Source organism: Carcharodon carcharias, chromosome 4, assembly GCF_017639515.1.
Source record: "Carcharodon carcharias isolate sCarCar2 chromosome 4, sCarCar2.pri, whole genome shotgun sequence".
In the NCBI taxonomy this organism is placed as follows: Eukaryota; Metazoa; Chordata; class Chondrichthyes; order Lamniformes; family Lamnidae; genus Carcharodon; species Carcharodon carcharias.
The window spans coordinates 13,908,094-13,922,070 of NC_054470.1; the positions used below are offsets into that span (position 1 = coordinate 13,908,094).

The following is a 13,977-nucleotide window of genomic DNA, read 5'->3' on the forward strand; positions in this document are numbered from 1 at the left end:
GTCTGGCAGCATCGACGGAGGAGAGCACAGTTGACATTTCGAGTCCTCATGACCCTTCAACAAAACTAAGTAAAAATAGGAAAGGGGTGAAATATAAGCTGGTTTAAGGGGTTGAGGGGCGGGGCGTTGTTGGGACAAGCAGCCAGTAATAGGTGGAGATAACCAAAAGATGTCACAGTTAAAAGGACAAAGAGGTGTTGAAGGTGGTGATATTATCTAAAGGAATGTGTTAATTAAGAGAAGAAAGCAGGACAGACAAGCTACAGATAGCTCTAGTGGGGGTGGGGGAATACTAAAAGGGCTAAAAGGTAGAGATAAACAATGGGTGGAAATACATTTAAAAATAATGGAAATAGGTGGGAAAAGAAAAATCTATATAAATTATTGGAAAAATCAAAAAGGAGGGGGAAGAAGCGGAAAGGGGGTGGGGATGGAGGAGAGAGTTCAAGATCTAAAATTGTTGAACTCAATATTTATTCCAGAAGGCTGTAAAGTGCCTAGTTGGAAGATGAGGTGCTGTTCCTCCAATTTGCGTTGAGCTTCACTGGAACAATGCAGCAAGCCAAGGACAGACATGTGGGCATGAGAGCAGGGTGGAGTGTTGAAATGGCAAGCGACAGGGAAGTCTGGGTTATGCTTGCGGACAGACCGAAGGTGTTCTGCAAAGTGGTCACCCAGTCTGTGTTTGGTCTCTCCAATGTAGAGGAAACAGCATTGGGAGCAACAAATGAAGTAGATTAAATTGAGGGAAGTGCAAGTGAAATGCTGCTTCACTTGAAAGGAGTGTTTGGGCCCTTGGACAGTGAGGAGAGAGGAAGTGAAGGGGCAGGTGTTGCATCTTCTGCGGTTGCGTGGGAAGATGCCGTGGGAGGGGGTTGCGAAGTAGGGGGTGATGGAGGAGTGGACCAGGGTGTCCCGGAGGGAACGATCCCTACGGAATGTTGCCGAGGGGGTGAAGGGAAGATGTGTTTGGTGATGGCATCATGCTGGAGTTGGTGGAAATGGCGGAGGATGATCCTTTGAATGCGGAGGCTGGTGGGGTGATAAGTGAGGACAAGGGGGACCCTATCATGTTTCTTGGAGGGAGGAGAAGGCGTGAGGGCGGATGTGCGGGAGATGGGCCGGACACGGTTGAGAGCCCTGTCAACGACCGTGGATGGAAAACCTCGGTTAAGGAAGAAGGAGGACATGTCAGGGGAACTGTTTTTGAAAGTGGCATCATCAGAACAGATGCGACGGAGGCGAAGGAACTGAGAGAATGGGTTGGAGTCCTTACAGGAAGCGGGGTGTGAGGAGCTGTAGTCGAGGTAGCTGTGGGAGTCGGTGGGTTTGTAATGGAGATTGGTGGACAGTTTATCACCAGAAATTGAGACAGCGAGGTCAAGGAAGGGAAGTGTCAGAGATGGACCATGTGAAAATGATGGAGGGGTGGAAATAGGAAGCAAAATTAATAAATTTTTCCAGGTCCCGATGAGAGCATGAAGCAACACTGAAGCAGTCATTGATGTACCAGAGAGAGAGTTGTAGGAGGGGACCGGAGTGGGACTGGAACAAGGAATGTTCCACATACCCCATAAAGAGACAGGCATAGCTGGGGCCCATGCGGGTACCCATAGCCACACCTCTTATTTGGAGGAAGTGCACTGTCCTGTGCAATCTATATTTCAGCAAATGGGGATTGTCTGCTCTGCTGGAGGGACCTCCTCGGAAGAATAGACCAAGGACAGACGTGGGCATGAGAGCAGGATGGTGTGTTGAAATGGCAAGCGACAGGAAGATCCGGCCTGCTGCAATGTTCCAGTGAAGCTCAACGCAAACTGGAGGGACAGCACTTCATCTTCTGATTAGGCACTTTACAGCCTTCCGTTCAACAACCTCTGACCGTGAACTCTCTCCTCCATCCTCGTCCCTTTTTGATCCCCTTTTCTCAACATTCATTTTTACTTATTAATTTAAAAAAAATATATATCCACTTTTTTATTATTTTTTAAATTTATTCCCATTTTTATTCATTGTTTTATCCCCACATTTTAGTTTCTTTTCGATCTTTTTTCCCACCACCATCCCCTCCCCCCACCCCACCCCCACGAGGGCCATCTGTCACTTGCTCATTCTGCTTTCTACTCTTAATGTAACCATTAGCACCTCCTTTAGCCAGTACCACCACCATCAACACCCCTTTGACCTTTTGTTTATGACATCTTTTGCAACCTCTCCTTTGCCTCCGCTTTCGCTGGCCTTCTATCCAGCTTTACCTGTTCCACCCCCCTTAAGCAGTATATATTTCACCATATTTTTACTTCTCTTTAGCTCTGAAGAAGAGTCATACAGACTTGAAAAGTTAACTCTGTCTTTCTCTCCACAGATGCTGTCAGACCTGCTGAGTTTTTTCAGTACTTTCTGTTTTTGTTTCAGATTTTCAGCATCTGCAGTATTTTGCCTTTATCTATATTCTGTATATCCGGCATCACACTTAGCTTATAATATACAAGACTATTTATTTACAGGGGGAAGAAAGCTGGTGCATAAACTGCATTAATCTCATTTTTCTCCTATTTTATGTCTCTCTAGTTTGGAAGCTCTTCAGCAAAAGCCCTTCCTGAACTATACAAGAGATCTGATATGCAAAATGAAGGCCGAATAGGTATTTCATATACTTGTTTGATATATTTTTGGCTTTGCCTAGTTTGTATTGTGTGCATGTAGTCGATTGGAATTAAAAACTAATTAGGTAAATTATTTTAATTCCATTTATTGCCCCAAAAGTAAAGAAATATTTTCATTCACAATTCTAACAAGACATTTATCTGTCCTGCTGAGTGATTGTGAAGACAGCAGAAGATACAAGGCAAAGGGATTGAAAACAGTGCTAGCCTGCTGGTACAAACTTGGCACAGGGAACAGTCCCATCCCTGAGATAGTTTAGAACCGAGGCACATGCAATCTGGGGCCTCATTTAAATCAGTCCAGTGAACTCATTCCTCCTGCATGAATGGTGTTTAAATTTTGAGCTAATTCTTTGCTGACTTCTGAGGGGGAGGAGTTAATTGTAAGGGGTCAGTGATGGTCTTCATGACTGCTGTGGAGTCTGAAGGAGCACTCTACCTAGTTCCACATTCAGGTAACTATTTTTTAAAAATAAAATTACCTTTTCAGTGGCAGCCTCTAATGGTGCCTTTAAGGTTGTGAGAAGGTTTGATTATCCTGAATGTGGCAGTCCTAGTGCTAGCTGTGTTCGAGACAGCCAGTAAGAGGAAAGGATCTTGAAGTAGAGATTAGACCCCCCACTGCCACACACCCCTCCCCCACTAACCATCCCATAAATTCCTTCTATATAATAAGAAGCTAATGCTTGTTTCAGGCCTGGGCCCCAGACTCGATGGGCCAAAGGGCCTCTTCTGCACTGTGTGATTCTGTGACCTATACTTCAGCCTTTACTAATATGGTGGACAGTGCAGTTTTGTCAGGGAATGTGCTTGCATATGCCTGCTTGACATATTGGATGCTTGTGTGCCCTTTTTGCATCAAGGGCATTTCACAGATCAACAGGCTTTTAATCAATTTTTTAAAAAAGGAAGAAAAGTGATATTTGTATTTTCAACAACCATACAAAAAGTTGCTGGTTGCCTCAAAAGTCACTTTTCTATGATTGGTATCCTTTCCCCACATCACCACTCCTCTCATAATCAACGCACGCAGCCATTCTAATTCCTTGGACCTAGTTCACAGAGACAATGCTCCCATCCAACTCATGACCCCTTCACTAAGGTACACTCTCCTCCTTCAAATGTCCCATTCCACACTGATGCTTTTCACCTTATGGTGCCCCACGACCCCCTTTTCCCCCACCTTCAGAGATTAATTTTTTTTGAGGGCAGTATTTGAGGGTAAAATACCCATCTAGCTTAATTTTCTCAAGGGATACTTCTTGATTTTTGGTTGTTCTTTTTCATTTTCATTAATTACTTTATTAGATGATATAAATTTATGCGCAGCGAGCTCCCACAAGCCGAAAGTTGATAACGACCAGATATTCCCATTTTGCAACGTAACCTTAGCACAGGCATCTGGGAGAAATGCTGTCCTTTTCCTCTGCTGGCTTGAGGATACTTCATGGAACAATATTTGGACAGCCTTAAACCCAGTTTTCATTTGACTTGGGGTACATCAGGCCTACAAATACAGCCCCAGATTGCCAGCCTCAATTTGACAGGCTACGTGAATGGCTGGTGTGCAAAATGGAACAGTCACTTTGTGCCAATAGACAGTCATCTTCATTTGGGACAGACTGGCCCAAACTCCACATCTAAAAGTAGTTTATTGATGATGGATAGTGCTAAAATTAGTTTATTGATGAATAGTTTTTTTCTGTCTTTGGCCCATCCGATGGGGTTTCCATGGCCACAGAAGGCATTAGCATTATGAACAATTTTTCAGTGACTGTTCAAACATTGGCAAAATGCTGTCAGACTTGAATATTTCAGAAGTAATTGAAGCAACATCTCTGGCAACATGTCACACTGTTGTAACATCCCAGACAACTCACCATATCTGTCGCACAGCATCCCAGAAGTGCATAACCTGCTCTGTGGACAATTGTCTTTCTCCTTCTGCAACTGAGAAAAGAAACTTTCAAACTTGAAGGCACCATCTTCCAATGGAGTTATTTGGCTATCCCAGCCCACTTTTGAATAGTTGACGCAACAATGAAGAGTTCCTCCCAAGAAGAAATCTGAAGGTTGAAGGAGCCAGTCCCAGTTCCCCCAACAAACTACATCTGCCCCAGGGCTGGGGCAGCAAATATCCATTCCGCATGATTTTCTCACCTCTAGGTGCAGACCTGAATATTGCATTTCGCTTCACACCCTGTGTGCAACTTAAAGATCAACTGGCACATTAAATGAAAACTGAAGTTGATCAAATCAAGGTAGTGTAAAAAGATTAGATGGAGCTACATGTGATACAGTGAAAATGTAAACTGAGATGATTTGTACTCAGCAGCTTGTTATTATATTTCTGGCCGCCTCTCGTCGTCCAGCAACTGGTCAAAGCAATTGGTGATGCCGCAGCTGAAAATCTTCTGTATGGTGGCAGCGGGACTGGCCAAAATAACTCCTCCTCAACGTGCAATCATAGGTTCCCTCCCTCCCTCTCTTTCTGCTCCTCCAAACACTGATTCTGTCTCTGGAGGAGCAACAAGAGTAGGAGGGACGGAACTTCTGGTTAGAGGAGCTAGAGCAACGAGCATGGGAGAGGCAGAATCTGTGATTGGAGGAGCAACTTCTCACAGATACGGTCTCTTCCATGTATGGGGTGGGGGGAGGGGTTAACTTTTCTCTCATTCATCGCCCCCATGATTGAATTTGCCTGGGCTGTTTTGGGCACTTTCTAGAGGGAATTTACCTACCTCCCCCATGTATTTTGAACGCGGCCAACCTCCCTGCACCCCCACTCCGTCCCCTCAGCTTAACTGGCACATGTTCCCTGTCAAGCCGGTGCTACTATTCTGTTCCCTGCCACTCAGTTCAAACTTGTACTCTGCTGTATTTTTCCTCATCCCTTTTGGGCACTGTTTTCCCCCACTTCCTAACATTAATATTATCTGTCTCTCTCTCTCCTCTGTAAGTAATGGTGCTATCCCTTCCTAACTTAAATCACTGCTCCTTGCACTTTCCCTTTTGCACTCTTCCCTCAGTCTTCCTTTTTCTTTCTACCTGAATACTGCTGGTGCTTAAAATTCAGGTTCCTGAATACTAAAGGAGAGAGTTTCTGCTTTCACATGAAATTTCAATGATTGTATCGAGTGGTTGGAAATGCTTCCATTAGCAGTGTTGAATGGCGAAAGGCCTAGTTAAAAATGATCTTTATTAGCAGATGCTAACGTGGCCTGTACTGCCAAAGTGCTGATGACCTGTATGCATTGCTAATGGTTGATTTGATTCATAGAATTATAAAATCATATCACAGAAGTAGGGAGGCCACATAGCTAGTCATTCATGTACTGACTCCTTGAAAAAGATATCCAGTCAGCCCCACTCCTTCCCCAAATGTTTTTCTTTCCAAAGTTACAACTGATTTTGGTTGTGGTTGTTGGAGATGAATCATTTCAGTCCCAGGACATCGCTGTAGGAGTTGTTCCTCCGAGAAGTGTCCTGGGCCCAACCATCTTCAGCTGCTTCATCAATGACCCTGACTCCATCATAAGTTCAGAAGTGGGGATGTTCACTCATGATTGCACAATGTTCAGCACCATTCACGATTCCTCAGATACTGAAGCGGTTTGTGACCATATGCAGCAAGACCCAGACAACATTCAGGGTTGGGTTGATAAATGGCAAGTTACGTTCACGCCACCCAAATGCCAGGCAATGATCGTCTCCAACAAGAGAGAATTCAACCACCTCCCCATGACATTTATTGACATTACCATCGCTGAATCCCACCATCAACATCCTGGGGTTTACTATTGACCAGAAGCTGACCTGGACAAGCCGTATAAATACTGACTGCAGGTCAGAGGCTCCCGAAAGCCTATCCACCATCTACAAGGCACAAGTCAGGAGTGTAATGGAACACACTCCACTGCCTGGATGGGTACAGCTCCAGCAACACTTCAAGAAGCTCAACTTCATCCAGGACAAAGCAGCCGATTGGTTGGTACCCCATCCACCACCTTCAACATTCACTCCCTCTACAACTGACTTACAGTGGCAGCAGTGTGTAGCATCTAAAAGATGCACTGTAGCAACTCACCAAGGCTCCTTCGACAGCACCTTCCGAACTTGCGACCTTTGCCACCTAGAAGGACAAAGACAGCAAATGCATAGGAACACCACCACTGTAAGTTCCCCTCCAAGCTACATACCATCCTTACTTGGAACTATATCACCATTCCTTCACTGTCACTGGGTCAAAATTCTGGAACTCCCTTCCAAACAGTACTGTGGGTGCTTCTACAACACATGATCTGCAGCAGCTCAAGAAGGCGGCTCACCACCACCTTCTCGATGGGAATTAGGGATAGGCAATAAATGCTGGCATGGTCAGTGATGCCTCCATCCCATGAAAGAATTTTAAAAATGTTTGTTTCCAGCACCATTTTGGACACAGGTTTTCAGACTATAACATCTCATTGCATATGAAAAAAACTCATCTCTTCTTAGTTCTTTTGCAATGATCTTCAATCTGTATGCTCTGGTTACCCACCTTCCTGCCTGTAGAAACAGTTTCAACTCTATCAAACACAGAGGTAAAAACAAAAAACTGTGGAACTGTTCATAATTTCGAATACCTCTCCCCCTTAGCCTTCTACTCTAACAAAAATGATCACTGCTTCTCTAGTGTTATCAAATAACTGGAGGTCTCCATCCCTGGTGTCATTCTAGTAAATTTACTTTGACCCATTATAAAACCTTGACATGCTTCCTAAAGCCTGGTGCCCAGGATTGGACTCAAAACTCCAGCTGAGGCTTAACCAGTGATTTACAAAGCTTTAGCATAACTTTCTTGCTTTTGTACTCTATGATTTTATTGGATCTTGTTGACTTTTTTAATAATCTGATAACTTAATCTTGCCAGCTTTGAAGATTTGTGTATGTGAAATATTGTGTCTCTCTGTTCCTGAACCGCTTTAAAGTTATATCATTTTGCTTTTACAGTCCCCACCACTTAAGGCATCCATATTTAAAATAGACAATTGCTTATATCCTTCAAAAAAAACATTAACGTCGATTTCAAAGTTGCTTGTTATAACGTTCCCTTTTGTTCAGAGTAGTCGTGCTTACTCACTAGTTTGCTTAAGCAGGCAAGAATCAACTCACTAGACTGGCACTAGCTACTACTGTCATGTTAGATCAAATTTGCTCAGTGATCATTTTAATAATTCTTTCAATCAACATTAAAGCAGGCGAGCTACATATACAAGTAAAAAAGGCTAAGTGAATTTTCATAACATGCATGAAAAACAGAACCTCCAAGATTTCAACTATTCTGTGAGATCATAGGTTAATATAATGACCAGTTGGCAAATGACTGCGTGAACTAATGAATCATTTCACACTTGTCTGTGTCAAATCTTTTATTACCCAGATACAGCTAATTAATGTCTTTCAATAAGAGCTATGGCTTTGGAGTCAACCACTGTGGAACACCGCTGCATAATTCCCTCCAGTCTGATAAACAACTGTTTATCACTACTTTCTGTCTCATAGCCAATCCACACTGCCACTGATCTTTGAATCCCAGAAGCTTCGATCTCACTAATGAGGTCTATTATCTGGCGCTTTATCGAACCCTTTTGAAAATCCGCATACGCATCAACCACAATATCATTATCAATCCTTTCAATTGCTTCATTGAAAACTCAATCAAGTTTGACAGGTATGATTTGCCTTTTACAAATCTGCTAGATTTCATTTCTTTCAAGCGCCAATTATTATGTTCCATATTATAGTCTCTAAAAGATTCCCCACCATCAATATTGGGATGTCAGGCCTTAGTTACCATGTTTAACCCTCCCTCCTTTCCCAAAAGGGAGCTGGGAAATGAAAGCCTGTTTTGAACTGGCATCCCTTTAGCAAATGCCAGTAGAACTGATGATATTACCAGTAGAATTTTGAACATGATTGTAAATTTGCAACCCTCCAATTCACTGGCACCATTCCCATATGTGAGAAGATATGAAAGATTGTAGTGAGAGCCATTGCAATTTCTGCCCTTGCTTTCCTCAGCAACTAGACCCCATCTGGACTGGATTACTTTTCTACTTTGAGCACTGGCAACTTTTTAAGTAGCTCCTCTTTATCTGTATTTATTTTTTTCCCCAATTTTTTTATCCTCTCCTCCTTTCCTGTTATAATGGTTTATGAAGACAAATGCAAACTACTTATTACCCCAACTATGCCCTCTGTCTCAGCAAGACAATTTCCCTAATCTCTAATTGGCCCTCCCATCTCTTGACTATCCTTTATTCCTTTTACTGTATATGTTTATTAAAGGTGCTATCTTTTCTCTTGCATCCTCTTAGCTTGGCTTAATAATTGTGTTACAAAAATATATTTCCACCTTTTCTGATTGGATGATACTAAAATCACCAGGAAAGTCACTTAACTGTTACCAGTTACTATACTCAGTAGTAGCTGTGCAAGTAGCTTGCCTAGCCTGTTGTTGACTAGGCTGTGGTGCAGCACATGTATAGACCTAAAAAGTGGGGAGGAAAAATGCTAAATCTTGTATTAATAAAGAACTTTAGTTTGCCAGTTAAGTTTTCCATAAATCTTTAATTCACTTCTTAGTTGTGGTTCTTTCTCAGTGCCTTTGAAACTTCTGGTAGAACATCATCTTCATCATTCTCGATAATTAACATTATCCACTTAACATTATCCACTTGCAATAAAATAAAATACCATATTGCACAGCTTTTTTAAAGAACATTAAGAGCTTAAGTGAAGATATATTGGGGATCAGATACTTGGGCGGCCTTTTCTCGTCCTAAAAGAAAACACTGTGATTAATGTTTATTTAATTCCTGTACTTAAAGACATTTGTATGATGACACACCTTCTGTCCCATGTGAAATATTTTCATGTGGTAATATCAGTGTTCTTTTCTACAATATTTTTGCATGCTGACAGACAAAGGTTAATCAGTTAAAATAGAAGAATTATTGAAAGCCAGCCTTTTCACTGGATTTAGTTACATATAAAAAAAGTTAGATGTAAAATTACTAGTAAAACGTAGAAGATCTGTACAGATAAGTAATAATTAACCTTAAATGGAGTTTGATCTCAAAGAAGCCGTTTTTGGTGTTAAACTTTCAAGTGCTTGTCTACAAATCTATCGAGCTACTTTACATAGAAAGTTTAAAGATAGTAATCTGACAGCTGCAAAAACTTGACTTTGCAGAATAGGAGGTAGAAGAAATTTTGAGTTTATAGGATTATTCCTCTTGAAAATCTGAAATTTGCGTAATGCCATGTGTCTGGAAACGGAGTGTTGCTATTCTAAAGTTCTGCACGTACCAGTTTGATTTTTCATTAACTCCTTCGACCAGTATCCCTTTTTATATTCCGCTCCCCAAAAATAAAAATCAGTCATTTAAACACCTAGGACAGGATTTATGGGTGGCAGGTTGCCGTTAAATTCGCCCCTCTCCAGCAGGCTGCTGTGTAGCCATTTGACATTCTGAGGCCCCAATTTTGGGAGCAAGTCCCACCTCTGAGATTGGCCATCAGCTCTCTGATCCCAGCAACACCACTGGGAGCGATGGCCACTACCAGAACTTGCATTCAGTCCCTGAACAAGAACAGACAGGGGGATGACAGGTAAATTGTGGGTTGGTTGGGCTCTCAGCAGACCCAGGGAGGGGACGGGAGACATGGGGGCAGGGTGCATGGGCTGGAGGGTGTAGGAGACACCCAGGGTTGGGGTGGGTGGGAGGGGAGGGGCAGAACTTCTGAGGTGTTGGAGAGCCTCTGATGAAGGAGGTACATCCTCTCTCCTGCCCAAGTCCCTCCTGGCCAAGTCCGAAGCCAGCTTACCTGCAAGTCATTCCACCTATGGCTATCCTCCTCCTCCTGACCAAAAAAATTGTGACTGGGTGGGAAGTGGCCCTTAGAAGCTATCAGTTGGCTTCTTAAGGGCCCCAATTGGCACAAATGTGGATGGGCTGCCTGAAGCTTTGACCGCTGCCTTTACATCATATCTAGGCCAGGGCAGGTAGGCAAGCAGTGGGAAAGCCACCCATGGTATTTTATGTGTGTGTCCGCTCCCCGCCCCCACCACCCCGCCGACCTGCAAACCTGCCCATGGGACCATAAAATTCTGCCCCTAGTGTTATGTAGCCTGAGGTTGAGTTTTCTTTAAGTGGGAAGGAAAAAGGCCTTTAGTGCTTTCAGTTATTGTTTATATATTCAGTTCAAGAACAGTAGAATATGGGAGCAAGGAGATGTATCCAATTTATCCAGTTAAATTTGTCATATTGGTCCTATTTCGTGACTATGACTAATCACTTTACCCCCAAAATACAATCTTAACTAATAAAACATATCACACTTGTTAATATTGGAAATTAGTTTTGTACTGACCATCGTTTCTTAAGTATTTTGCCACAGAAGGAATGTTTTAAAGATTTCCTTTGAACTGTTTGTATATTGTAGGGTAAAGAACAACGCTAGCATAATAGAAAGTTCAAAATGTTGGCAGCTTTTGAAGGTCTAGACCTGCCTTTGCAAGGGATTGTTTTCATAAACCCTGGACAGGATTTGTCTGCATCAAGGTCTTTAATGGTTCCTGTCAGCAGAAAACAGCTGGGAAACATCTGGCATCCATTTTTCAATATCACTTGGAAAGAATTTCACATGTAAATAAAACCAACATAAAAGCGTAGCCTTGTTAACCCTAGCTCTTGTGCACTGTGGATCTAAAAAACACAATGGATTCCTTGTATAAAGTAACTAAATTAGTTAGTAAGCTATAGCTTTTCTGTGTTTGGTAAGCTGCAAGTTATTTTTCCATTATCAAAGAAATTATGCATTGTTTATGAGGATATATGGAAGTATACGTTTAGACAATTTATTGTCCATAAGCTGATTAATATGTTTTGTTCACTAGGCAAGCGCCTATTGATACATTAACAACTGTATTTAGATTTGGTTTTAAGTTGAAAACTGCTGATAGAAATAAGTTTAAAAAGACAATTAATTAATTCTTGTATCCATTGCAAAATTGAGATACAAACTGTATTTTATGCACTTTTAAGTAGATAAATTTGTCAGATCCATTAGAACTTAGAATTATAGTTATTGCTCCCTTGTTCATAATGGGAGAAATCTGTCAAAATATTTTGTTCGCCACTAATTTGTTAATGCTACATCCATGAACGTTCATGCAAAAATTTATCTTTTAGTCACAAACATTTTTTTCAAATGTTAATTATATTAATGTAGCTTATATAATTTTAGCATAAGTCCAGGAAAATATTTTGTGTTAAACATACTCTGTGTATAACTCAACACTACACTAGTTCTGAATTTATTAACCCCACCACACCATTACCCCAGTATACAGAATGGGTTGCAAGAGCCAAAATCTGTTAGTGCTTTTTTTTTAAAAAACCATTAATCCACGCACAGAAGGCTAGATTGGACCTTTTCTTTTACAGCTCACAAAGTGACACCAAAACTGTTTGATATTAAATTTATTTTTTAATCCTACGTTTTATTTGATTTTCTGTTCCCTTTGTGTGTTTTTATGTAGTTTCAATTGGAAATCATTTCTGAAGATTGTATTTTTCATCCAGTTGGGACCCAAATGTTTAACAAGTGAGATGATCTTGTCATAAAGTAACAAAGGCAACTTTTCATGCAGTTTGAAGCATTACTGGTCAAATTTATTTTTGGTGAGATATCTCATGACACCATTAGGCTGGATGAGCAAGCATGCTTTCTGTGATTTCCTAAGTATTTCACACATGTAATACATTAAATATTTCACATATATAAATTGAAGTTTTGGTCTCTATTGGCAGAATGTATTCAAGGGCTGAATTATCTTTTTTAGTAAAGGCAATGGTTCTTGTACACAAAAAGGTGGGTGAGCTTGTTTTTTTTGTGAGAATGGATTATTCCAAGGACAGTTTTTGAACTTTTGTTTACTAATGATTTTGATTACATGTTAAGTTTCTAGTTCAAACTGGCCTTCCGGAGGTACATCATCAGTTAGCAGTGGAATAAAAGCCAAAGGCATCACAGATGTGTACAGCAAATTCAGACCTGTGAAAAGAGTTTCACCTCTGAAGCACCAACCGGAAAACTCTGAAAATGATAGAGATACTGAACAACATGAACTCAAAGATGACTACAAAAAGCAAGATGATGCTGAAAATCCAAGTGAGCGTACTACCTTGTGTCACAACAATGGACAGTGCTTCAAGATCAAAGACACTGGCACCAGTATTTTGCTTGGTGAACTTGAGCACTATGATTTGGATATGGATGAAATTTTGGATGTGCCTTATATTAAATTGAACCACTTTCCTTCCCAGAGGTGTAGCCCTTTCACAAAGGTTGCCTCAGAGAATCGGCCAGGCGTGGAAATGAGAGATGATGGCACCAGGATCTGTTCAGCAGTGAAGCATGAGAACTCACCAGCCAACTTGACACAGTTTTGTATTCTGTCACCAGTAAATAGCTTGGAGTTGCGGAAAGCAAAAGCAGTTGTCACAAACCATCATAGACATGTAACGGGTAGCTTAGAGAGCTCCCAATCATCAGATGGCTGCGATGCAGTACACAATGCTGAAGCTGAGGGTAAAGACTTGACCAGCAGAACTTCAAGTTTGTTTGTTAATTCACATGGACACAATGTTGGTGGTACCGTGCCAAACTCTCGACCAAGGACATTGTCTCTGCAAACCCCAATGGAGAGCAAACTAGAAGAAGGAAACAGTAATAAAAATGGGATCAGTATGGGAAGACCTGGAGAAACAAGTGAGGAAGCAAAAAACATTAAAAGTATTTTAAATATAGTCAGAGAAGGACAGATTTCTTTGCTGGTAAGTGAATCACAATTGTTTATAAATGTTTCAAAAACGGAGAGTAGCATAAAAGAAAAATGGTTAGATACTTTTTCTTAATACTTTTGTTCATGATTCTGATTTTTTTTTTACTGTAATTTATGCCTGTTTTAGGTTTGGCCCTGTATTCTAACAAGATTCCAAAGAAATTTCAGCACTGGTGTAGAACAAAACTATATTGCTAAAGGCTATATATTTTTTTAATAGCTAACAAACTGCCTAGCAATTGTATGCGGAAATGCTGCACCATTGTCCTATTCACTAAATCCAGTTGAGAAAGCAGAATTTTTACTGGTTGGTAAAGCTTTCTGATTGTTAGATAAGTTAACTGAAGGTTTTTGTATATTGTGATGCAGATGTTTTAAATTGTAAATGAACATTGGCCTTTTAGGGAGTGTATTCCA

The 13,977-nt window shown here is 41.2% G+C and overlaps 1 protein-coding gene across 4 annotated transcripts in view; it reads left to right on the forward strand.

Moving 5' to 3' along the window:
- Positions 1-13,977, forward strand: part of LOC121277427 (synuclein, alpha interacting protein) — a 147,078-nt gene that overhangs the window by 83,941 nt on the left and 49,160 nt on the right. For all 4 annotated transcript variants that reach the window (XM_041186869.1, XM_041186871.1, XM_041186870.1 and 1 more), the window contains 2 exons: positions 2,572-2,644; positions 12,678-13,552. In XM_041186869.1, coding sequence (XP_041042803.1) covers positions 2,572-2,644; positions 12,678-13,552 — 948 coding nt within the window. The remainder of the gene's footprint in view (positions 1-2,571; positions 2,645-12,677; positions 13,553-13,977) is intronic.